Source organism: Pezoporus wallicus, unplaced genomic scaffold (assembly GCF_028554395.1).
Source record: "Pezoporus wallicus isolate ANWC-B61680 ecotype Strahan unplaced genomic scaffold, APGP_CSIRO_Pwel_v1 contig_5261, whole genome shotgun sequence".
Taxonomy (NCBI): domain Eukaryota; kingdom Metazoa; phylum Chordata; class Aves; order Psittaciformes; family Psittacidae; genus Pezoporus; species Pezoporus wallicus.
In genome coordinates this window covers 6,301,178-6,326,837 of record NW_026642423.1, presented here as the reverse complement: position 1 = coordinate 6,326,837, position 25,660 = coordinate 6,301,178, and the positions used below count along the sequence as shown (strand labels likewise).

Below are 25,660 nucleotides of genomic sequence, written 5' to 3'. Positions count from 1 at the left end.
CTTAGGGAACTGCCAAATTGGAGAGAATGAGAAAACAGAGGGTTCTGCCCCCTCTCTCGGTACTGGACAGAACTTACCCCAGTCAGCCATGGTATGAATTCAATGATAGCAGCAGAACTGGGAGCTGAAGCCTTAGAAGAAAATGGGCATTGAAGTGGAAAACTCTGTTGGCATGTCTGCTTGCTAAAGAGAGCACCACCCATTGTCTGAGCAGATAGGGCTAAGAGTACAAGAGACATTATGTGGAGACAGTAGCACATCACTGTACGTGATGAGCAGTGGGATGGGTGGAGAGGCTTCATGTCATCATGGGAGGAACAGCCTCCCTGAGGTTACTTGAGCAGTGTAAAGCATTATTTGGGAGATGAACGCAAAACAGAAGGAAACCCTGCAGCTCCTTGTTCCATCATATAGCTATGTGCTGTTGACATTTTGATTGTCTGCTTCTGCTGGTCTGGCCTGGCTTCTAGCTGAGACCCAACAATAAGACCAATGGTGGGATTGCTGCCATAGTCTAAACTCCCTGCGTGTTGGAAACTGGTTTTGTGTAGGGATTGTATAATGCTGGGCACAGGACAACTCCTGATACACATGGCCACAATTTGCAATGTGAATACACTGGGAACTAAGAGCTTGTATCAAACCATTTGAAAAGAGTCATTGTTGGTTTGTTTTTTTAAAGGAAAACAGTTTGAGCTGAAAATATAACAGACCAGTTTGGCAATAAGCATGTGCTGAATTCCTTGTGCTGGTTATTGCAGCCCCTCAGAGGATCCCACCACCTATAAATGCAGTCTCAAAAACACATTGCCTAGAAGCATAAGGCTACAGTTTAATAAGGGTGCAGCATCATAATGCGAGTCAGCATGGATTTTTGGAAAGTAAATCATATCAAGCAAATTGGATTCCTTTTTTAAATTAAATAAATATTGATCTAGATATGAGGGAAGCAGGAGACGTATTGGGATTTTCAGAGGCTTTTAAGAAAGTTCCACAGGATGTATTATTCTACACATTCCACATACATGGGTTAGGTGATAAATTATTAAGACAGGTAAAGAGCTGGAACCTGATCCTGGAAGCGTCAAACGATGAGAGTAATCCTTTCAGTTATGTGAGTAGTTGTGTCAAAGTCAATAGGAAGTCCCAGAGGAGAAAGGCTTGCAGGAGTAAAGAGATGATCAAGAGTATTCTCTTGTCTCTTACATAGCAAACAATGAAGAAAAGAGACAAATTTATTTTTGTGACCAAAAGCAGGTAGTTACAGGATTGGCTTTGTGTTAACATTTTCTTCATTATTTATATTGTGCTATTGTATGTTATCAGATGATGCTGAGATAGGTAGAATGCTTAAAATTAAGAAGGATGAAGTTGTTCAGAGAATGATCTTGATCAATTGAGTAAATGGGTTATTTAATGCAATATGTCTATGTCAAGTGGTGCAGTGAAGTAGAAGTAATAAAGCTAAGAAAAGTTTAAAATAGCAGCAGATTAGTTAATGGAGTATCAGGAGGGAGTTGACCTCTGAGATAGATCCATCTCAGAATACTTGATCTAGTGTGTAGTAACAGTGAGCAGCTGTTAGAGGATTCTTTTGAGGGACATAAAGAGCTTAGGCATTGGATCAAGTTTTGAAAAGTCTACTTTACTTAAAAGAAAGCAGTATCTAATTGGGACTGTATGAGTTAGGCTGTGGGGAGAAGGGACTTGAACACAAGCAGAAATAGACCAGATGGGCTTATTTATAGAATGTTAGGAAGTGAAAGAGTTCAAGTGCATAAATCTGCAGTCATTGGACAGACCAAAACTAAATGTTTAGTAGCAAAGGGCTACTTGGCGAGAAGAACTGGAAGTCATATGCTTTGAGTGGAGAATGAAGCAAAGAGGTATACAGAAAGGATAAAATCTGTTACAAAGTGAAGCTCCTTTTCTCTATTACTGTTGAATATTTCCTTGTGTTCATCATCTCAATTGACCCGCATTTTTTAAACTCTTTCCTGAAAATGGCTCATTTAATACTACAAATTTGCTACTCCTCAGTGTTCCCTTGAAGCATACAGTATTAGTGCAGTAAGAGGAAGGCTCTGTGTGCTCTGTGCTGTGTAATTACTTACAGAACTTGTTATTAGCTAGCTTTATATTTAGGAATAACTGGCAGATTTTTCTAAGGGTCAGGAGGGAGTTTTTCATGCCTTCAAGGAGCATGTGTGGTTTTATTGTGATGCTGCACAATTAACATTCAAATGATGGGGGAGCTAAAATTCACCTTCTGGAAAATGAGGGTTGGACTGAGCTTGGATATGGGCCCATCTGAATTTAAAATGTGTATGTATGAAAGAAAGTGGAAACACCTGAAATACCAGATTCTAAACCCAAATAATTTTCTATTCAGCATGTACGAAGAAAAGGCCCCAGACATGTTTTAGGTAATAAAAGGAAAAAAATCATTGTAGGGCAGTGTGGGTGAAAGAGTTAATAAATCCACAATTAAGGAAATATAAGGTGTGTAGACTACTTTTCAGTAACAGAAAATTATAACATGCAGTTACATGATGGTAGCAGAAGGCTGACCATATGCACAAGTCTGTTATTTTCCATTCTTTTATAATAATAAGCTTTCTGCAACCATCTTTAGTTTGTTTTCATCCTAAAATATCTCTGGTCTCCAAACAGCAGGTGAACACAGGAGAAAGTTTGGCAGTATTACCTTCAAATGCACTGAATGCAAACTCATAAATCATGGTGAATTTTATATGAAGGCAGATTTTGATGAAGGAAGTGGTAGTCGATATGAGTCTTGTTGGACACTTCAGCACAGCAGCGCAGTAATGCAGATCAGCTGTAAATATCATTCATGATGGTGACTTATTGATCATTTATTCAATGCTAACTTTCATAGGCAGTGTTTTGCAGAAGAGTGTTTTATTTTTGCTGTCTCTTTTTCTCTTCCTGTTTTGCTTTCTCAAGAATGCTCTGAGGCTTATTATTAGCTATTTTAGCCATGATGTCTTAAGAGATTTCATGCATATGCATTTACCAGCAGCATGTTGATTTTGATTTGTTATTCACAGATCGTAGGGGAGAGACCTTTTGGGTTACCTAATAAGCAGTTCATGTTTCATTAATTGGTTAGAGTTCATACAGCACTCTGACAATATTGAAGACTATGCAGAACAAGAGCATAATGAAATAAAAATTATCTGCTCTTCACATTTTGGCATGATGGGTTACAGAACCACCTACAACCCTCCCAGCACTGCCACGCCGATTAGTTAATAACTGGCCATCAAAGCAGAGAGGAGATCCTCTTTTTTAACATCCTGCTTCAGCTGCTGAGTGACTGACGTACGTGAGTTCCTTATTAGAGTCATGCTAGTGGAAAGCCAGATGATCATGGAGTAGAAGCAGGAGGATGTAGGGTCAAGGCTGAACCTTTGTGAGTTGGGAGCTCTTGGAACAGCCACACATGGAGAAAGGGTTTGGACTGAACTTCTTCCTATTGCTAAATCCTCTGCCAATAAAGAAAGCCAACATTTTATTCTGCACAGGATTTGGACAGACAAGGCATCTGCACATTGGTCCAAATCCAAACTCCAATGGCCTTTGGATCAGGCCAGATGGGACTAGTGAGGAATGTAAGTTTGCAGGATGGTTATGATGATGATTCTGCAGATTTTCTTGTCGCTTGTGCTGAACAAATCTCCTTCTGTCCTTCCTTCCTTAAACACAGCTTTAGTCATGAGTCACACAGTCAAATTCTTTCTGTACTGATGCCTCAAATAAGCTGAGGAAGCACTTGAGCATTACATCTGATCTGGATGTCACCTTTGCTCTCAGAGAAGCTAAGGGCCAAACACTGAAGTTGTGCTCAGCAAAACAGTCATTTATGTCAATAAGCAAATTTATTGCTGGGAGAAAGAGGAGGTGAGAGCCAAGTGAGATTGCAGGATATAGCGGTGAAAGAGGGAAACTTAGTATTTGATGTATCATCTGATACTTGAAGTTTCTAGGAGGACACTAGAACAACACACATTATTTTCAGTAGGACTGTGAGTCCTGCACTTCCCCAAAATTATATAGCAAATATATATGCAGCTGCATATATGGGAAGTGGGGGGGGAATATTGGGACTCTCTATAAGTTATAATGAATATTTTTTAATAAAGTGAGAACGATGCTCTTGAGAATCAAACAACAGTGCAGAGCATACACCCCCTGTGAAGGACTCCTGACACTGTGATCTGCACTTCATTACTAATCCCAAATAATTCATGATAATAAAATAGCAACCCCGAGGGTTATGGAAAAGAAACCAATTCTGTCAACTGCAAAAAAGCAATAAAGCTCAAGGTATAGGAAAGTGGATCCCTGTACGTACTGTAAATGTCCCTCTCTGCTGATGGTCATTGCTGCTGCAAATCACACTATTTTTTTATAGCGAGGAGAGAGCCAGTGGTTCAAGTTTAAATGAATTTTAGCTACTGTCAAGTGCCCTAGAGGAATGTCTAAGTCAGCCTTGGTCTCTGAGGGTGTTTGTTTCTCTCTGCTATGGAAAACTTAGGGCTTCAGTGTCCTATTGCTTAATTTAATATGTTACTACTTCAAGTAAAATGGCTAATCCATTTATTTGTAGTGATCACAGCACATACACTGATAGCCCTGTGATATACGCATTTTTCTTTTCCTGGTGACCCTTTTCCTGTGCATCATCCAAGCCCCAGGAAGTGGCTATAAAATTCAGACATAAGCTAGCAGATGATGATACCCAACATCATCAGTAAGTTATGAACAGCCTCCCTTAAGTATTTGCTTTAGCTGCTGGCGTTTTAGAGAGAGATTTAGCTGATGTATTCAGCTGGAAAAAATAAATACATATATATATAAAAATATATGGTAAATCAGATTGAAACATAAATTTTGTTCCTAGTGGATTTCATGCTTAACAAAGACTATTTCCCCTGAACAAAGTGGCATTTAAGAGCATTAAGTGCCTGAATGGTAGAGTACATATTTTTAGTACTTACCGTGAGTATAGTATTATTTGAAAAAGAATAGTAGGGGTAGGGGGTTGTATTGGCAATGGAGCATTGTGCCCTTTCTTGTATGATCCTGCAGTTGCAAATATCACTTCAGGGAACTCTCAATTTACATAATGCCTGCTAGGAAGTGAAAGCAAGAGAGCTTACTGATGGGGGAAAAAAGGATTACGTGGTGCGTCTCAGTCAAAATATATTAGTGTCTTTTCTCCCCTTTATCATTGGGTCAAGTCAAATTGAGCAGTCAAGCATGCCTGGAGGTGTGGCTGTCCTAGGGTGATTGTGCATATAGAGTGACACCTCTCTTGGAGGTTTCCTCAGCCCATGGCAGCAGTGGCTCAGTGGGTTGCTGCGTGCAAGTCGCAGAGATCTCCCTCTCATCAATACATTATGTAAGAGTAGAAGAAGCTGCCAATTCAGAACTGAATGTCACTTTGCTCCTGCTCCCTCTGGGATGCTAAGCAGCTTCTCACAATGGTCCCCCAATGGGAACTGGTTCCTGCTCTATTCACTTTTCATAGAAACCCTCCGTTAATTCGCAGGGCTGTTGCTGCTCACCATGGGGTAAGAATCCACATTGTTCTTCCTCCCCCACCATTTTGAGAGAGTCCAGCTTTCGGGATGACTTTGTTTTCCTCTTTAAGCCACATTGAGAAGCTTTAAGTGACACTGGGAGTACATGCTTCATATTCATTCTGTCTTTTTTTTCTCTGTTAACTCAGCCTTCTCTCCTACTTGTGCAACCAGATGTATCTCCTCCATGCCCTTTCTTCTTACAGGCTGATCTACTCATTATGGATACTCAGACTAGTCTTCCTTTGAGGCTGTGTTACTACAGCTGTGATAATCTGTGGATACAGGCAAGACTGGTTTATAGGCAGACAAGTTTTGTTTTGTTTTTAGTAAGATCAATGAATATAGATAGAAAAATCTGTCAGGTTTTTGAACGTGTGAGCTGCTATTTCAGACTTGAAGATAGACAGGTGTGTTCAAAAGTTTATCTGATTTTTCCAGCTACACTAATTGATCTAATAATGGATATTACCTTTTTCTGGCAATTTTTGCCTTTCCTCAGAGGTTAACACGTATCTGCCCCCACCCACCTGCGCTGGAAGGAAGAGAATTAAATGAAAAGAAACTGCAGGAATGGGACTAACAAAATCACACTGTACTGACTGCTGTGTATTTACATGACTTCCCTCTACTGGTCTGAAGAAGAATATTCCAAAATACACCCTAGGCTTATTTGCTGCAAGTTAATGGTTCTCCCTTGGTCCAGGTCCTTGAAATGGTTCTTCCCTTCTTGTCTCCTCGAAGCTGTGGCTGGCAGTGTTATGTGCTTTATCTGAGCTGGGAAATCCTCAGCATTGCCAGGATGTGCAGGAAAAATTAATTATGTGTTTACAGAAGAGTTTAAAGGGAGCCATGAAAGAGCCAGGGAGCTAAAGTAAAGGGAGAGGACAATATTAGACAATAAATACCAGAAAATTTGTAACCTTTGTGGCATGCTTGGAGGGGAGCTGTCTCGCTCTTCTCCTAGAATAGCTCCACTAGCAAATAATGGCTTTTTTAAGTAGAATTATAAAGAAATTGAGCTGCATGCAGACAAAATAACATAGCTGTACCAGTATTCAGAGCTAGAGCTCAATGTCCAGAATGAGTTTGACAGTTGTGAGAGAGAACAGCCAAAATACCTTAGCTGTTTTTTTCCTGAACTGTGACTGCCCTGTTCTAAAGAGCAATTGAGAGCTCAGGGCTGCTCAGGATGTACTGGCTGCCACCACAGCACAAGCTGCACCAGCTGCAGCAACACTTACATCCATTGCCTGATGCATCATTTATATATTCATAATAGGTTTGGTGTAGGGTAAGCAGAAGTACTCTGCCTGCATTCCCCTGTAGCTGGGGGAATCCTCATGAAGTCAGCTCTACTATCATCCTGAGGTTTGGCACAAAGCATGTGAGTAAAGGAAAGAACTGAAAATCTGCGGAAGAAGGAATCTAGATGGACCATATCCCAGAGTCTGTGAGAACCAGCTAATGAACAACTCCAATTACCTTTATAAATACCATGGACCTTGGGCAAACCCCTAGTGCCATGAAATACAAAGGTAATACCAAAGCATTTGTAAGGAAGCAGGACAATTTCCTCCCAGGTAATTGAGTCATTATTAAGCTACTGAAGTCCAAAGCACAAAAGTCACACAAGTAGCTCCAGTAAGTCTGTGTGGGAGACACCAGTTGGATTTGGGGATAAGACAAAATATCTGTAATCATACAGGCCCACAATTGATAGAGTATGCCTCGACCTTCCCTATTCAGCAAAGTGTATTGAATCCTACTTGGTCTTTAAAATTTGACAGAGTAAGGTTCATATAAGAGAGTGAAAACTGAAGAAACAAATGGGATTGACTCAACTATACTTTCAGTTACAACACTAGAAACTCATTGAAACAAATCTGTGTCATTATTAGTATGTAGACAAATTGGACTTAATATTTGAGTGGCAACATGTCACATATTGTGATGAAATGAAAGGTGGTTGGGCTGAACTGACAGCTGAGCCAGGACCTAAAGCTAAGCAGGAATAAATCAAACACAATCACTTTTTACACAGTTTCAGCATTAGAGAATTAAGAGAAAACACAAGGCTGAGCTGCATAAGGGCAGATTCTCAGATGGTTAAAAATGTAGCTTTACTGGTACATACACCTAAAGAAAAGAGGATACACCTAAAGAAAAGGGGATAGTATTTGTGTCTTAAATAATCGGTGACGTGTAAATAGAAATTGGCTTGGACTGGAATGCTTCGGTAGAGACTGAGATCTGGCTAATGGACTGTAAACATTGGGCAATCATTAATGGGAACATATGGAGCTATGGGGAGGAGTTGTTTGGGGCACTGCAAGCAGTAATGCAAGGTTTGTCTTTATTTAATATCTTCATTAATGACCTTGGAGAGGGTGCAGTCAGTGTGTTAATTAAACCAGCAGAAGATATTAAACTGGGAGGTGTGTCGAAAAAACAGCCACTGGTATAGAAATAATGGAAAATGACCTGAGGAGGTTATAAATGTAGAGAGGAAATAACAAGGTGAGATGCAACATGGTGAGAAAACAAAGCAATCTTGAGGAAAATAATCAAAAAGCATCTATTTAGGGGGTGGGAGATATTTGGAAAGCAGTAAGACTATAAGAGACTGAATGGAATTAGCAGATGGCAATTTAGGCCCAGTTTTTACTTTTATTTCTAGTTTTACTCTTGTTTGTTTTTCTTTTTCACCACTGCATTTCCACCTTTGCAATTCTCAGTCTAAGTGTAGCTCTGTGGGCTGGCACCAGGTTTGCATTATTTGCATTAGTAATTCAGCAGAATAAGCTGCTCTGAGACCATCTGAAAACTCAGGGCTGCCCACTCCAATGTAGTTGCAGTGAGGCAGTCAGAACTACCTTCCCAGACAGACCTAGGCGGTCACTGTGACCTTACTAGTTGCCATCAGCTGAAGGCCAGTATAGCCCAGTTGCTCTAGTGGACTATTTATCCCACTCTACTCAGTGCTTGTCAGGCCACACCTGAAATACTGTGCTCAGTTTTAGTCCCCACTATACAAAAAATGTGGCTGGAGAGGGTCCAGAGAAGGGCCGCAAAAATGATAAAAGGACTGGAAAGCCTGCTGAATGAGGAAAGGCTGAGAGAGCTGAGCTTGTTCAGCCTTGAGAAAAGAAGGCTCAGGGGAGACCTTATCACCATATTCTAGTACTTAAAGGGTGGCTACAAGAAGATGGAGACTCCCTTTTTATAAGGAGACACATGGAAAAGACAAGGGGTAAGGGGCACAAGTTACTGCTGGGGAGATTCTGACTGGTCACAAGAAGGACATTTTTCACAAAGAGAACAGTGAGCCATTGCAATAATCTCCCCAGCAGAGTGGTAGATTCCCCAACACTGAACACTTTTAAGATTTGACCGGGCAGAGTGCTGGGACATCTAGTCTAAGTCATGCTTTCCCTAGAAAGGTTGGACCCGGTGGTCTTTGAGGTCCCTTCCAACCTGCTATTATATGATCCTATGATTCTATTAAACTTAGTTTTAGAAGGTAGTGGTTATACCTTTGGTGAGTTAGTCTGAGTACTAGACTATGTGCAAGAATGGGTGCTGTAGCTCAACTGTTGAGCCTCTTTAGTAACACTATTGTATACATGAGGCACCCAGGATGGGCATACACCAAGGCATAGTAGTGCAGCATGGAGACAGTTTACACCTTCCCACGCAGCTGAGATCATGTCTCCTATATCCTGTGCACCGGCTATATTGGGAAGCAGATTGAGGCAGCCCTGAATTTGTCTTTTGTGTCTGGAGCTGTGTCATGGGTGTTGCCACCAACAAATTATTGGCAAGCCAGGGATAAATAGCAAGCTTTAGGCTAGACACCTGCATGTGCCAGTGGAAAGATTTCCATCAACTCCTTGGACTTCAGTTTACAGTTCAGAAAAATACTTAAACTTGGATTTAGCTCTAAGCAGGGACTCACTTCAGTTTGCTTTACTATTACATACAGTTTGTCATCTTATGTGTTTAAAGTCAGAGATGTATGAAAGCATCTTTTGACAATGGTCCTTTATGTTGCCAACTCTGAAGGTTTTTATAAGTTTAAAATGGCAGTAATATAACCTCACTCCCTCCTAAGTATAAGGATAAAATAGCTATTTTCAAACAGCTATAGAAAACTAGCTATTTGTTTTTCTTATAGATGAATGTTAGTTCCATTGTCAGCCTGAGCGCATCTGCAGATGCTGCTGTCATTTGGGGGTTGTTTAATTTATTTACCAATAGCAGTGAACAAAGAATTTCCAGTCTAAAAATATGGTAAGCTTCCATCCAAAAATCACATGCAATCATAACTTTAGTGTCCCAGTGGGATATTTTGTATCTCTTTTTGAGAGGGAAAAGCCTTCTGTAGAAATTAGGTTCCTCATCTGTACATCTACACTTCACTGTAAATCCTGCAAACAAACAGCCTTATTGAATTCATCAGAAAACACTCAATACCTAAACCCTGGCCACTGCTACCTTTGACTTCAGCACAGGCAGAGCTCAAGAGATTTTATAAGAGCATCAGATGAGATAGTTTGTTTAGTGGAAGACACGAAGCAAATCTTTAGGAAAGATCAGAAGTAAGAATCAGTAAATTCTTAAAAATCACTCTTAGCTTGTGGTAAATACATGGGTCTCGTAAGGTCTTCCTGGCAACTTTCTGTCTTTCCAGGATCATTTGTAATGCATAGCTCGAGAGGCACAGCAGTGTTGTGGCATCCAGTTGATCAGAAAAAAGGGAGCATGTGTGTGGGCCAGACATCATTTACTTCCTTGGTGTCAATTATTGCCAAAAGAGGTTATTTTAGTTGTATGGTTTGTTTTGTTGAAATGTAATTATTATGCAAATTATTTCCCAATTTATTGGTTTGTATAATTCTGAAATCTCTGCCTTGGTTCTTCCAGAGATGTACAAGCTGTGGGGAAAGTTTCATAATATTAACATATTTCCACAACCCCAAGTCATTTGGCTAATGTTCCTAGAACACAAAAAGTAACATCATTTAGCAAGAAGGCATGGGTAACACCATAAAACAGCTGATCTGCATCAAAAAGGCATTTTGCTCTATCTGATTTCGCTGCAAGAAGCAAACAACTTAAAAGGAGCACAAAAGAACCTAAATGCTGGCTCTCCACTTCATTACATCATTGCACAGCTCCCTTATCCCTCCATTTTCCTGGGGAGTAAGGGGGAGTAATGGCCATCCCCCTGTTGCTACAGGAAGTCTGTTAGATGCCATTCCAAGAAAAATTGGAAAGGCTACCACAATTCTTTTAGGGTTAATTGTGAGACTGAGTTCAGTGGGAATGTTGGCCTTGATTTGTGCAGAGGCAGGATGTAGGATGCGCAGGGGCTTCATTTGGATATTGCTAGGAGGAATGAGCAGAGTTGCTGTCTGCTACCTGGACCCTGATTTTAGACTTTTGCCTGTGTCAACAGTGAATGACCAGGGTTAGCAGGGATTGGAGTTGTTTCCCTCAGTTCCATAGTGCCTGTGCTCAATTTGTGATCAAGGAAAGAAGAAGTTTTTCTTTGTAGTTCACTGGGACATTACAACGTTACAATCTTGCAAGATGGGAAAGTGCTATTATGCAGTTCTGGCACAGACAACACATCTCTGATTGAGTCCTGCCCATTGGAAATGTGTGCACTGCATTGTTCAGCCTCTTAGGACGTTAATGGGATGATAACTTGAACAAATGCTAGACAGAGTGGTTTGAAGTTGCCCAGGAAGGTCACCCAATTTTTCCTGTTCCTTTTACCTTTTCAAAGAGGCAAGGGTCATGGTAAGAGGTGGTAGAACTGAAATTACACCTGGTGGCAGAGAAACAGTGGAGAAACTATGAGGTTGGGGGAAATCATCCTTGCTCACTGACTTCACGGCAACTGTGATACTGCATAGCTGGTAAAGATTAACCTACGAAACTCTTGGGAAACTTGCTGACTCTTTCCCCATGCCAGTGCCAGAATAGAAAAGAAGAATGCTGAACTCCATAAAGTTGTGTGAGAAGAGTATGAAAATCTTGTCATTGCATGTCAGCGTGTGCGAACTACTTTATGGCTCTTAGAATCATAGAATAGTTAGGGTTGGAAAGAGCCTTAAGATTATCAAGTTCCAATCCGCCTGCCATGGGCAGAGAAGCCTCACACTAAACCATCTCACCCAAGGCTCTGTCCAACCTGGACTTGAACACCGCCAGGGATGGAGCATTTACCACTTCTTTGGGCAACTCATTCCAGTGCCTCACCACCCTCACTGTAAAGAACTTCTTCCTTATATCTAAGCTGCACTTTCCCCATTTAGGTTTGAACCCATTACCCTATGTCTTCTCACTGCCTTCCCTAATGAAGAGTCCAACACCCTTGTAGGTCCCCTTCAGATACTGGAAGGCTGCTATGAGGTCTCCATGCAGCCTTCTCTTCTCCAGGCTGAACAGCCCCAACTTTCTCAGCCTGTCTTCATACAGGAGGTGCTCCAGTCCCCTGATCATCCTCATGGCCCTCCTCTGGACTTGTTCCAACAGTTCCATGTCCCTTTTATGTTGAGGACCCCAGAAGTGCACACGATACTCCAGATGAGGTCTCACGAGAGCAGAGTAGAGGGGCAGGATCACCTCCTTCAACCTCCTTTTGATGCAGCCCAGGATACGGTTGGCTTTCTGGGCTGTGAGCGCACACTGAAGCCGGCTCATGTTCATTTTCTCATCGACCAACACCCCCAAGTCCTTCTCTGCAGGGTTGCTCTGAATCTCTTCTCTTTCCAACCTGTAGCTGTACCTGGGATTGCTCCGTCCCAAGTGTAGGACTTTGCAGCTGGCATGATTAAACTTCATAAGGTTGGCATCAGCCCACCTCACAAGCGTGTCGAGGTCCCTCTGGATGGCATTCCTTCCCTCCAGGGTATCAACTGAACCACACAGCTTGGAGTCATCGGCAAACTTGCTGAGGGCACACTCAATCCCACTGTCCATGTCAGCGACAAAGATGTTAAACAAGACTGGTCCCAACACTGACCCCTGGGGGATATCATTTGTTACTGGTCTCCAGCCGGACATTGAGTCATTAACCACAACTCTTTGTGTGTGGCCATCCAACCAGTTCTTTATCCACTGAGTGGTCCATCCATCAAATTGATGTCTCTCCAGTTTAGAGACAAGGACGTTGTGTCGACCGCTTTGCACAAGTCCAGGTAAATGACATCAACTGCTTTGCCTCTATCCATCAGTTCTGTAGCCCCATCACAGAAGGCCACCAAATTGGTCAGGCAGGATTTTCCCTTAGTGAAGCCATGCTGGCTGTCACCAAGCACCTTGCTGATTTTCATGTGCCTTAGCATGCCTTCCAGGAGAATCTGCTCTGTGACCCTAACAGGCATAGACGTCAGACTGACTGGTCTGTAGTTCTTCAGATCTTCCATTTCCCCCTTCTTCAAAATGGGGGGTTATTTCCCTTTTTCCTTTAGTCAGGAACTTCACCTGACTGCCATAACTTTTTAAATATGATCTTTTGGTGTTAGCTGTATGTGTATCAGATGCTTTTAGAAGCATCCTTTTCACTTTAACTTCTCAAAAACTATATGGAATTCCTTTTAATCAGGGGTGGTGAGATGTTCATCTTTCTAAATTGATTTTGAAATTTTTGTGGCTTTTTACTGAAAGCTGAAACACTTGATCTGTTTATGTGTGTAAGAAATGTTTATACAGTTTATACATGCAGCTGTAGGATGGGACTGGTTCTGAAAGTCCTATACTGTTATGGATGAAGATGTTTTGATTCATCTGGGAGTATATAAGCAAGTAGGTCAGTGGATTATGACTTAATGATTTGGAGCAGAGGCAGAATTTGGGGGAGTAGTGGCAAGGCATTGCTGGAGAAAAAGTAACAAGTGGAAAATCTGAATGATGACTTAGGCTAAAAATATCAATGGAGAAGGCTGAGCAAAAGTAAATGTATGCACATGGCACAATACAGTCATGTCTAACACATCCAACACTTGGCTCTACCTTGGGAGAAACAACCTGTGAGTACATGTCCGTATTTTGCCTCCAGTATGAATGCCAGGGGGCAGAGCAGCACACAAGGGGAAATATCTATACACTTTTTCCTCAGACTCTTCCAGTTCTAACTAATTGCTAATACAGTAGTAAGTGTGATAACAAATTGTTTACCTGTTTCTGTAAGTATTTAGATACTCAGGATCCTGTTGTGCTTGTCATAGACATGCAATTTATCAGCAACAATACTGGACCTTTTAACTATTTGACAGATCACACAAAATGGAGAAAGCTGATCCTGTTTTACATTCTCTTAAAACCATATTCATCTTAGTCCATCTAAAAACACCCCTGCTTGCAAAGCGGAGTTTCTGGGTCAGAGAATTTTTTATTAGTCATATGCCAACACAGCATAATAAAGGGTCTTTTAAAGAAAGCAGTTGAAGGTGTGCCTGCTTTTGAGTGATCCACTTGGTTGGGTTGGTGCATGCTGGTGGCTTACTTTCAGCAAATAGGTTCTGGAATCGAGGTTAGTAGTGAACAATACAGAAGGAACAAATGATGTCAAATATGCTAGGATGGCATGGCTCATACTGGAAGAGAGGAGGTGGGTAAAACTTTGATTGATGCATATTGAGTTTCTAGCTACTGGTTGAATTGAGCACTTTTTCTAAGCACATCTTACAGGTTTTCATATTAGCTCAGGGTCTGACCTCACTTTTTATGAGGAATATTATACTTGCACAACTACCAGAAGTTTCTTTCTTCTTAAGGCAGAGGACCAAAATGAGGGCCTGAAATGTTTCCCTCAGTGTTCAAAATACATCATGGGTATGGCACAGAGATTATGCACCAAGTAATGTTTCAGCAATAAACGTTGGTCAGGCTTTTGGCTTACTGAGCAATAGTATCTAATCTGCTGGCAAGGGGAGGTGTTAGTGTTTGATATGGAAGGGAGAAGACAGCAAGAAGGGGAAAACACAGGTTGAGTGTCAGGAGAAGTGTCATCAGTAAGGTCCGGTGGGTGCTGAGGTAACTGACATGTCTCCCTACAGGGTGCAAGATGGTAGTGCAGAAGAGCTCAGGCAGCAAAAGCAAGTCTTCCTTCTCTGAGTCTTCTAGTGAGGACAGCCTGAGCTCTAATGCTCTCTGCTGCTTTAGTCAGCTTAGTTACTGCAGCCATATACAAGTCTCTGCAAAAGCACAGAAAAATTCTCACTTCTGAGGGACTAATTGGGCATTGTCTCAGCAATCGTTTCTTGGCCACTGTAATGCTGGGGACTTGGCTCAGAGGTAGCTGAAGAGGCACCTGTAGGAGCTGGGCTGTGTTTTTGTGATCGACTGTACTTGCGTGGTAGTGATGACTCTCGGTTTCTCCCATTGGGAGTGATAAATATTGGTGGGAATACCTATGGGCACAGCACGCTGTTTTCATCCTCACAATAATTCCAGTGAGTTCAAGTTGTCAGGAGGCTCTGACCCTGACAGCATAACCCATATAGCTCTTGAGGAATGTCTTCCAAAGGGAAAGTCATTGACCATCTCTGCCACAGTGGAGAATTGCAGATGAGAGTAAGCATTAAAGAGATGAGTAGAAGAGCACAGTAGCCCACCCAGAGAGATTTGACCTCTTCTCCTGCAGTGCATGCATGACTGTGTGTGTAGGTCGCTAAAACTCACTGCTGCCTCATTTCCCTTCTTCAAAATATCAACCAATTTCTACTGCCAAAGAACCTAATAATCTATTTATTAAAATGCCACAGGCAATAAGTTTGTGTGGGGAAATGTTAAGGCAGTGCACATTGATCATGCTGATTTAGGACGGTACTGCCATGGCAGCATTTCTAGAGATAAATTCTGTGCAGCTAATTGCATTATAAATTCTGCTAAACCATTTTCATAAGGTATTTCCCTAAGATATAAGCCCTCCATCAAAAATAAAACCAAAAAGAGCAAAGGAGCAGTTGTGGGTTTTTTCTTAATCAAATGTTATATGAAAGTAAGACAAGAGAGAAAGGAAAAAATGCAAATTGTTTTAATTAAATGCTAAGTCTGCTGTAAAGGGCTAGTTTTAAACACCATGGGAGATGTTGAAACATACAGATTTTACAACTGAAAGACAAAAAAATGTACAGTCCTGAGGTCTTTGTCCTCAGATCAAGATGTTCCTAATCTTAGGTCAGGATTTTGATGTTACCAAATTTCAGAGGTGGTAATCCTGGCATGTTATGAATCTCAACTGTCCCAAAAAGTGACCCAGATAAGGCCTGGACACTGGACCACCTTCAAGAGAGTCCAGGTATTGCAGCAGTGGGCATAAACCTTTTTGTCCTGCTGTGCTGGACCATCGCTATGAGGTTACATTGACTGCAGTGGGTATCCTGGGCTAGAGACACTGACAGGAAACAGCAGTCACTGTGGTGTTTGCCAGAGTTCCCCAGGTACTCAGTAGCAGCACATAGGAAGGTGCATTTTTACAGAGGATCTCAAATGCTTTTACCAAGCTGGATCAGAAGACACTGGGGCACAGAGCAGTTGATTGGATTTCCCAAGGAAGCATAGCAAACAGCAGAGGAGTGAGCCTGGCTTCCTTGTTTCCCAGCCTCCAGCACAGAGCAGCAGACTGTTGCCCGCACTATTTTAATATTTCTTTGAGTGACTGGGAGCAAAGCATGACACTTCTGTTCTTCCTTTCCTATTGAAAGGCACAAATTCTCTTTCCTTGGAAATATTTGTCACTCTGAGCATACCTGTACAATTTCCTCCTTGCTTCCTACAAGTGATACACCGTGAGCTTATTTTGGAGACTACAGGCTGAGAGAGATTGCAGTGAGACGAGGAGGAGGCTGGGTCTCCTCCAGTTTTTATGTTTGAGATGTTTCAGATAGTACCCATTTCCAGAAAAGTTATTCAGTAGTTCAGCAATTAGCACATTTCTTTGCCAGGGTTGTTTTGCCACAGGAAAGCCTTTCCTCCTAACATCTTGTATGAAACTGGGAGTTGCATCTCCCAGGGTAGCGGTAGCTATCAGTTTGCTATTGAATATGAAGAAAGCATTTTCTTTTTTCCTCTTCCCTTCCCCATGCAGTAAAATTATTCAATTGCAAAGAATTTGGGAGATAAATGTACTGCCTGTGGACTTCTCTTTGAGCCTAGGGATAGCCCTCATCATTTCAGCAGTCAGTAGTCAGTGGCTACACCCTGACTGTGCAAAGGGGATGTACACAGGGTGAGACCCTGCTAACTGTAGTCTCCTGAGAGTTAAGCACCCACTGTTGGCACGTTGCCGCAGTGCTGCCAGGGCTGGGGGGAAACAGGGATTTCTCCAGAAGGCAATTTTTATCTGTGGAGCCACAATGCCTGAAGTGTAGGGGGCTGAAGTTACCTGGGTCAAGTAAAGCCAGTGGAGGTGGGTATTTCATGGACAAGCATTAGTTAATTAATTTAATCTTGCCCTGAGCTGGGTCAGGTATGAGGTGTTTGTCTCAATGGGGAACCGAGCTAAAGTGGCTCCCCCAGCAGCATTGGGTTGTGGCAGGACAACCATTAGGTCCCAGGGTGAGTTACTTCTTTAGACCTCTCCACCTCTCTGCTCCAGACTGGAGATAGGCTCATACCCTCTTTAAATGTGCTGTGCTCTGATCATTAGACTGCTGCAACAAATGCAGTAGTGTTGACTCCCAGATCAAAGGAGTGAGTTCCCTGCATAACAACCATTAAAGGTGCACATAGGAGCAGCGTAGGCTAGATATATGTATAAGAAATTTAAGTTAGGGGTTAGTTGAAAAAACTGCCATAAGAATTCTTCAGCCACATTCACAGAAATCAAATGACTGTAAAGATGCAGGAGAAAGTTCCATAAAATTATTGCACACACACCCAAATGGGATTTTATCCTTGTGCATAGGTAACAGCTGGCATAGCAACGGGCTTTAATCTGATGAAAGGGGACACCTGCTTGCTGGTGGGAAGAGTAATTTTAATTCTTGCAAAAAGCAAAGAAGGAGGGGGGGAAAAGGGGAGGGAGAAAAAAAAACATTTCTAAATTTTTATGGTAAAAGGGGCATTTGTGGTTCTCAATTTTATGTTATTATTGCCAACAATTGTTACATGGTTGTTGATTTTTTTAAGTCATTTTAGCTTTTCCAAAAGTGACCATGATTTGTTACTTATACTGTAGCTTACAGAAGTGACACACTTAATATCGGGGGGTCCAAACCTGGATATCTACCAATGGAGATGGAGATCAGGTAAATGCACACCTGCTCTTCCAAAGAGAAAAAGCTGCCGTTTGGCAACTGGTTTGAGAGGAAGCTGCAGTCTGTAACATGAGCATTTTGGAAGAGATTAGATTGAGCGCTGTCATTTGTCACCAACTTTGGTGTAGGCCCAGCATGGTTTTGTGTGACAATGATGTTCAGACAACATGCCATCTACCAGGAGACTCCAGGTCTCTGGAGAAGGCTCTGGGTTCTGGCCCTAGCAGTAGCTAAGCACAGGTCCACCAAAGGAGACCTGGCAGGAGCTGTGGTCCCCTGCAGACTAGCCCCATAGTGAGTACGATGTACTGTCTTACTCTCCCAGCTGGAGGGAAGGAGGTGGTGGCTGCAACTGAGACCTTGATAGAGAAGGCAGGTGAGAGGGAGGTGTCTGCAGGTAGTAAAGAGTAATTATGTGGCACCATTACCATCCCCGTCATGTCCTCTTCTCTTTTACAGACACTTAACAAGAACAATTTGATACCAGATGACAGGACCAACTTCTACCCATTGCAGCAAACCAATGTGTACACAACAACCTATTATCCCAGTACACTGAATAAATATGACTACAGGCCTGAGGCCTCCCCTGGAAGGACCTTTACCAACAGCTGATGATGGACAGATCCTACAGGACTGGATACTTCCTATATGAATTTTTTTAAATTGATTTTATGGACCAAATACTGGCTCAGCCTCTAGATGTAAATATTGTACAGTAGGGTCTTTTTTTTTTCCTTTGGTTAATTGTATTTCTTGTAAACAGCACATCTCCTTACAAGGACAAAACCACATATGGACCATTCTGCAGTGCTTTTGTTGATATTTGGCTGGAGATGGCTCTTACTACTGCAACTGTTTATGGCTGGAACATCAGCGTTGTTGTCCAGCGCCAACACTGTCACAAGGAGGTGGCTGTGTGCTGGGCTCAGTGGCCACCATGCAGCAGCACACAATATGTGGGTACACTCTAAGCAAGGCGAGAGGTGACCTCCTGGGGCAGGGGTGTCTGTCTGGTGAGGCACATCCTTCCTGAGACAGGGTAGCAATGGTGCGCTGGATGACACACAGTTCATGAGACAGGCTGAGCGGGACTCCATCGTGCCAACAACTTTTTTTCTTTTTCTTTTCCTTTTTTAATTTTTCATATTTTTATGTTTCTGGAAAAACAAACAAACAAACAGAAGTGACTTTCTAGGGCAGTGTTCCCTGTATCTTCAACAGAATCTTTTCATATTACAGGAAATACTTTCCGCAGCCTTCTTTGGCAATATGCAGTTCAGCTGATGAGAAACAACACACAAACAAAGTGCATTACACAAAGAAGCTTTCCAGAACGTTTCCAGTCTTAATTGAAAGAAAATTACACAGGCAGTGAGACACTGAGAGAAGTAAATGTTGGAATAACATCGGAGATATGAACTTGGAGTGCCTAACAAACAAAGATGTTTATATCACTGGAAAAAAAAAGGTGTAATGATTGCCATGCAAGAGCCATGGACTTTTTTCTTTCTTCTTCTTTTCTCCTGAGACAGTGTTAACTCTTTTTGTTCTAGCTTTGATCCTGATTACGTCTGCCAGGAAAGGCAACTTTCGAGGCCATGCTCTTCTTGTGGGAAATCACTGTGCTTTGGGCTGTTCTTTTCCGTCTTGTTTTGCTGTTGGTTTTTAGTTCATTTACTTTCTAAGAGTGAATAATTCTGACTTTTCAGAGGGAGGGTATTTTTGTACGGAATGTTTCCATAGTCTGACATGACCCAGAAAGTCTGCTGCACATTCTTACAGTGTCTTCCAGTCAGTACTCTATGAAATAGTAACACAGCTGAGTAATGTGTGTTGTTTGCCAATATCTCTTTAATCTTTTCTGAACAAAAACCAACCCAATGAACAAATGCTGCTGCAGCTATTGAAGTAAATTGGGGCAGTAGCATTATTAAACAGTATATCCAGCCTTGAAATGTAATTTTATGTATGTGTGTGACTGTGTCTACAAGAACTGTATTAGTTTGATGCAGAAGCCATGTTGTCTACAACCAGATGTTTGTCTGACATAATTGTTTGTTTGGCAAAAAGGAAACTTATTGCTGGTGCTTAATGTACAATTACATCCAGTGTGTTAGCAACGTGGACAAGTTCACCGCTGTTATCATTCAGTGTTTCTAAATATTTATAACGAACTCCTGATGCTAAGGATTTTAGAATGTCGCAATACTGAGCATGAGATAAAAGTACACCCTGAAACACGCATGAGCTCCATGTGGTCCTGAGGTTGGCTTTGTTGTGTGCATCTTACTTGAGCAATTACCATGCCTGTACGTGGCCATTGACTCGGCCGTGTTCCTAGCAGTCCCGTTTGGCTTCTCTTTATTTCAGATTTCGCTGTAAGCTGGCACCGATCATTTCCCAGTGCTATTCCTTTGCAGTTGCTTGTTTGGAAGCCCAGCTTGGGCTGTGTACTCAGCTCTTTCATGTAGGCAGCCAGTAGGAAATGAAGAAAGACTGTGTTCCTAGTGACAAGTATATTGCTTTTACTGCAAGGAAAAGCCAACACAGTTCTGTAAGCCTGTGTTATGGTGGTTTGACCAGAAGGCAAGAATAAAGAGGCCTCCCATTTTTAAATTACTTTGTCCAACTTCAGTTTGCAGTGATTGAAGGCTGTAGGGATATTTGTAGTAAAGTGAGGTCATTAGCACTGCCGTGAGGACACCTTAGGCTCAGTGGTGCCTGTCATTTTCAGCAGTTGTTTTTCTAATTTAGCAGCTCATCCTGCTTCTGCTCTATTCACTGGGTGAAATAGGGAGAACAGAGGAATTGTGATAGAGAGAGGTGCCCTTAAATAGATGCACTCACACTTGAAGCAGTGGCGTCAGGAGCTGGTCCAGACCTTGAAGCTCCTGCTGCAGCTTGAAGCTCCTGAAGCAGCGTGTCGCAACCCTCCAAGTAGGCACAGTGGCCCTAACTCCCCTGCCAGCATGGCTGTGGTGGGAGCGGTGGGAGTGAAGCAGGATCACCAGGGTAGAAGGAGAGCACTGGTAGCAAGTGCCAGCACCTGGAGGGAGGCTCTTCCTAGGCTCCTAAATCCCATTTGAGGAGTGATGCCTTTGTGCCTCATGCTGTAATCCCCTGCCTTGCTGACTTCCATGGCCCCTCAGCAACTCAGAAATTCCTGACTTAAAATAGTTCTAACAAGTATATAGCTCAGGAGTTGAAAATTATTACATTTGACTATCAGGATGGGATTTTCCCAGCTTTAATTTATGTGATTCAGAAAAAAACATTGGCTCCCAAGATTACTCTAGCCATTGTGAAATCAAAGCCATCTCCAAGCTTCCCACTCAGAAGATTCCTTGTATTGATACATTCTTCAATTACTATGTACATGGCAGAATTGCAGCAGGAGTCTGGGGGGATGGGAGGAAGTCAAACTTTGCAATCATGATAATTTTCTATTTTCCTTTCTTTTTTTCCTCCCTCCTCCTTCAACTTTTTTCCATTTTCAGCTTCACAGAATAACATGATGTTAACTGCTTTTTTTTTTTTTTCCCCAACGTGCTGCGTAGCAGCTGGATTTATTTAAATGTTCAGCTCACCAAGATAGGTCATTACTTCCATTGTGCTCAGGAGGGGCATATTTTGTCGGCTATTGGAGGGCAGATGCTTTGAGAGTGGTGCCCATGGTTATAGTTTCATCAAGCCATTTCTTCTTACCAGCCATCCGAATGGATTCAGCCCTTTCTGATATAATTGGCAATCACAGCAAGGGTCTGTAGACTCCATTTGAGCAGAAAGGAGAATCCAGGAGAGAGAAGAGAGAGCACAATAAAAAAAAAAAATAGAACACATATTACTCACTGTTTGCATGAGTGTGAGTTCTTTAAGGACAATGTCAATGCGGTGTGAGGGTTGCATTTTTTATGAGCTCTCTAATGCGTGGCAGGTTAATGACACCAGGTACAGTGATATTCTTGCATCCACGTAATTCAGCACCTTGATCATCAGGTCTGTAATATCTGTAGCAGCTTGAATTGCTCCTGCAGCTGGATGTTAAAGTTGCTAAAATTTCCTATTTGTAAGGCCATCTGAAAGTGCACTGGAAATGCATTTAGTTCAGGAGCATTGCTTCCAAAAGACTCATCTTGCTCTTTATTTTTTCTTTCACTTCTAAGGCAGAGAAGGGGAACGTGGGCAGTTCCTGTGCTGGTCTAGCGACACTGGTTCTCTGCAAACCCTTTGGATAGGATTCGGATATCCATTATGTAAAATATGGTTGAAATCTTACAGCCAAGTGTGTAGCGGAAACATCTTTAATTAGGCCTTTCTTCTTTTTCCATGGAGTGGCTGCCTTTCTCCCTCCAGATGGGGTGTGCATTATGGCCTTATCCAGGCTGTGTTGTGCCAATGCTGTTGGGCTTTACTTGATCAGCTGTCACCCACCAGAAATAACTTGTGCCAAACCACTTGATGATAGTACCACAGTATAAGAGGTGCTGTTGCTCTAAAGGCGCACTTGAATGTTCAGCATATGAGCCAGGCTGCTCTTAAACATATGAACTGTACAGACACTATAAAAGAAATTGTATTGTATTACCACCACTGTTCCTAATGCCTTACATTTGGAAAATGAGATGATTAGTTTGAAATCAACAGAGTAGGAATGGAGTTCATGTCTGATGCAGACAATTGATGCCTCCAGTGTTAATCCTATGTTAAGCCCACCTGGAGAGAAAATTGCTGTCCACTGAGATTGATTTATTCTTTGTACCAAATAGAGTGGGGGAAAGTTATATATATATAAAAATATATATATATAAATGTAAATGTAAAGTTCGTGTAACAGCTTACTCTTTTTTTTGTAATAGTGTATACATCTATCAGTGGATAGATACAGTATATATTTATAATATATACACACACAATATATATATTTAACAAAATGCCTGCAGAGGAAACTTAGAATAAGAAAGGCAGTGCTGGTATTCAAATTCACAGGGATAAAATGAAGAAAAAACCTGTAAAAATATAGCATCCCTCCCATTAGTTTTAAAAAAAAAGCCCCAACCCTTTTGAGGTAAATGAAATATAATTTTTTAATTGAAAAGAAAATTGATTTTTCTAGTTAGAAATGCTGATTCTCCCCTAAATCATTCTGGTTAAGAATGATTAAGAAAAATATTCCTGTTACTGCTTATATTTTCTGAAGAAGCCTCCCATATCACTCATGTATCATCACTCTATTGTTTTTGTAATTATAAGTAGGGACTAATTGTGCAAAGAAAATTGAAATAGCAAGTAGGAGTAACAAATATTGTACCATTAGCCAAAAGACATCATCTATTAGAACAGAGAAAATGTCAACTTCCATATTGAAGAAGATAGCAATTGCCTTCTGAGTTATTGATCGGCATAATAAGCCTTGCTTTATAATCGCACTAGAAGGTTTTAGTACCAAATTTAGGGAAAAGGAACCCTGCAAACCCATGGCTTTTCATTTTCACAGGGGCACAGAGAAGCCACCAGGCCATGGCAGTCAGGTACCTGGTGCAATGGGTGTCTCTGGAGCTTCCAGCATTCATGGCCAAGGCTCTGCATCTATTCCTCGCCCTGTTACCTCCCATGAGCCAGGCTGCACACATGACAGGGCACAGCACCCCTTGGAGCTGTCTGGAGTAACAGAGAAATACCCAGTAAATTGGGTTTGAAGGATTTCTTTTTTTCCCACAGATCACTTTAATGCCCTCATGACCAGGGCCCAGACTCAAACAGGTGAATCTTCCCCTTAAGCTTGTTAGGAGGAAACTTCAAGCAGCTTCGAGAATACATTTGGGGTAGGTGGGAAAATCCATAAATTTTGATTGCCAGAACCTTCAAAACTGGACAGAAGCCCCTCTGGAGCTGGGTCCTTGTGGTACTTACCCTGTCTCAGCTGTTCTGTTGGAAATACCTCCTTTGGGCCCTTCGTGAAACGTTAGCATCTGCATTAGCCCTGGCTGGAGGAACAAAACCAACAACCCTTTATTTAGAGAGCCACAAAATTAAGTGCTCAATAACATTCGACACAAGTTTGGGTCTCAAACTTGATTTTTTCCCTGTTCTGCCTCCAGCCTCAGCTGTCAATTTCTATGTGAGAAGGTTCAGTGCTGTAAGACCAGCATTTGGCTTTCTGCAGTTCCCAGCCCCCATGTGTTTTTAAACAAATCTGATCATGAAAAGTATTAACACTGCACTCTAGTTCTGAAATCTCCATCAGCGGGATGCTCTTCATTCGCATGCCATGGAGTCAAGCAGAGGTCGGCATGGATGGACCATTAATAAAAATGGTTTTTAGTAACAAACGCCAAACAACATAAAAGTCAGCCAGCTGCATGCCAGTGCGGTTTCTATCCACACAGCCCTCCCTAGCTGACATCCAAACCTGCGCATACCTAAAAGTGGTGCAGTTAATTAGGAGCATTCCCACAGAGAACACTTTCGGGAGGATGAATGGTATGTGTGATGGAAACGACATGATTTAGCTTGTAGTTGAGGTGGGAGAGTGACAGATGCAATACTGGATCATGGGAAATTGTGATGCAAACACGGAATGCTTGCCCTAAAACAGCAAAACCTGGAGAGTATTATTGAACTCTGTTGTGAAGGCACATCACCCTTCCTATGCAATTGAACTTGATGGTACTTTAGTAAAAAGGTGACCTAGACTGTAATCACTGCCTTTAGACACTGTGAATTTTTTGGGGTACTCTGTATTTTTATATATTGTACAATGTAAAGAATAATTCAGAAATAAAACAGACCAACCTGAGAAGCCTGTGAGTTATTTCCCTCTGTGGCTGCTGCACGGTGGTGCTGGGGCTCCTGAGCAGTGCTGGCAGGGCAGGTCAGAGGGAACGTGGAGGAGCTTCTTCCTGATGCTGGTGGCCAAGGGCAATGCAAAATCCACTCAGCTGCTTTTGCAGGGATTGGAAATTGCAGCATCCATCCTTCCTCCCTGCCTGCACTCCAGCTGCATCCTGAGGCCTAAGTCTGGATTATATCTGTCATGAGTTGAAGACTGTGTGGCTACAAAATTGTGTTACTGAGTGAAATGCTGAAGTCTGTTACTGGAATTCAACTCCCTTCCTATGGAAACCTGCATGTCAGAGTACAGCTCCACCCCAAACCTGGGGTGCATTTGAAAAACAGTATTTCTGAGTAAGGTGTCCAGTGAGGTAAGATCAAATCTGTCTGAAATTCGGGGTGCCAGATTTGCATCCAGTTCTGCTGTACGTGTCTCCCCTCTGCTCCCAGCTCTCCGCACATGACACCAAGCTCCTTGGCATGGAGATCAACTTCCACGGGTCCTTTCAGGCGTATGTGCTCCATTCCAATGAAATCCTACTGCTGCTCCTTCATAAGCCGTACATATTGATGTGAGAAGTTATAAAAAGCTGAGGGACACATTCTGACTGAAGGATGATTGTAGCCTCATATTGAAGAACGTTATAGCTCTTGTTGCATTTATTAATCAAAGTAAAGACCGTGAAAAGTGACAGAGTCAGGAACATTTTAGTTTATGTTCCGATACAGCTCAAGACTTATATTGAAGTTTCATACAGAAAATTACACCATAATGTCATAAAAAATAGATTGGATTGCTAATAGCCTGAAACGTGCTACACCTGCATACATAATACTTTAATCCTAGTAAATCATGAGCTATCATTTGGGTGTTTTCATATTCTCAAGTGTGCATACAGGAATTTCTTTTCAATGAAGACCATTAAAAAGTAATTGAGAGGC

At 41.9% G+C, this 25,660-nt stretch overlaps 1 protein-coding gene across 5 annotated transcripts in view; it reads left to right on the top strand.

Moving 5' to 3' along the window:
• The window catches only part of SEMA5B (semaphorin 5B), a 276,452-nt gene extending 252,262 nt beyond the window's left edge, over positions 1–24,190 (top strand). For 3 of the 5 annotated variants that reach the window (XM_057430048.1, XM_057430050.1, XM_057430049.1), the window contains one exon: positions 18,344–18,847. In XM_057430048.1, coding sequence (XP_057286031.1) covers positions 18,344–18,499 — 156 coding nt within the window. In that variant the 3' untranslated portion in view covers positions 18,500–18,847. Of the gene's footprint in view, positions 1–17,805; positions 17,876–18,343; positions 18,848–23,381 lie in introns of those variants that run through there. The other 2 variants (XM_057430052.1, XM_057430051.1) reach the window with 2 other exon arrangements.
• The last annotated feature ends 1,470 nt before the right edge of the window (positions 24,191–25,660 follow it).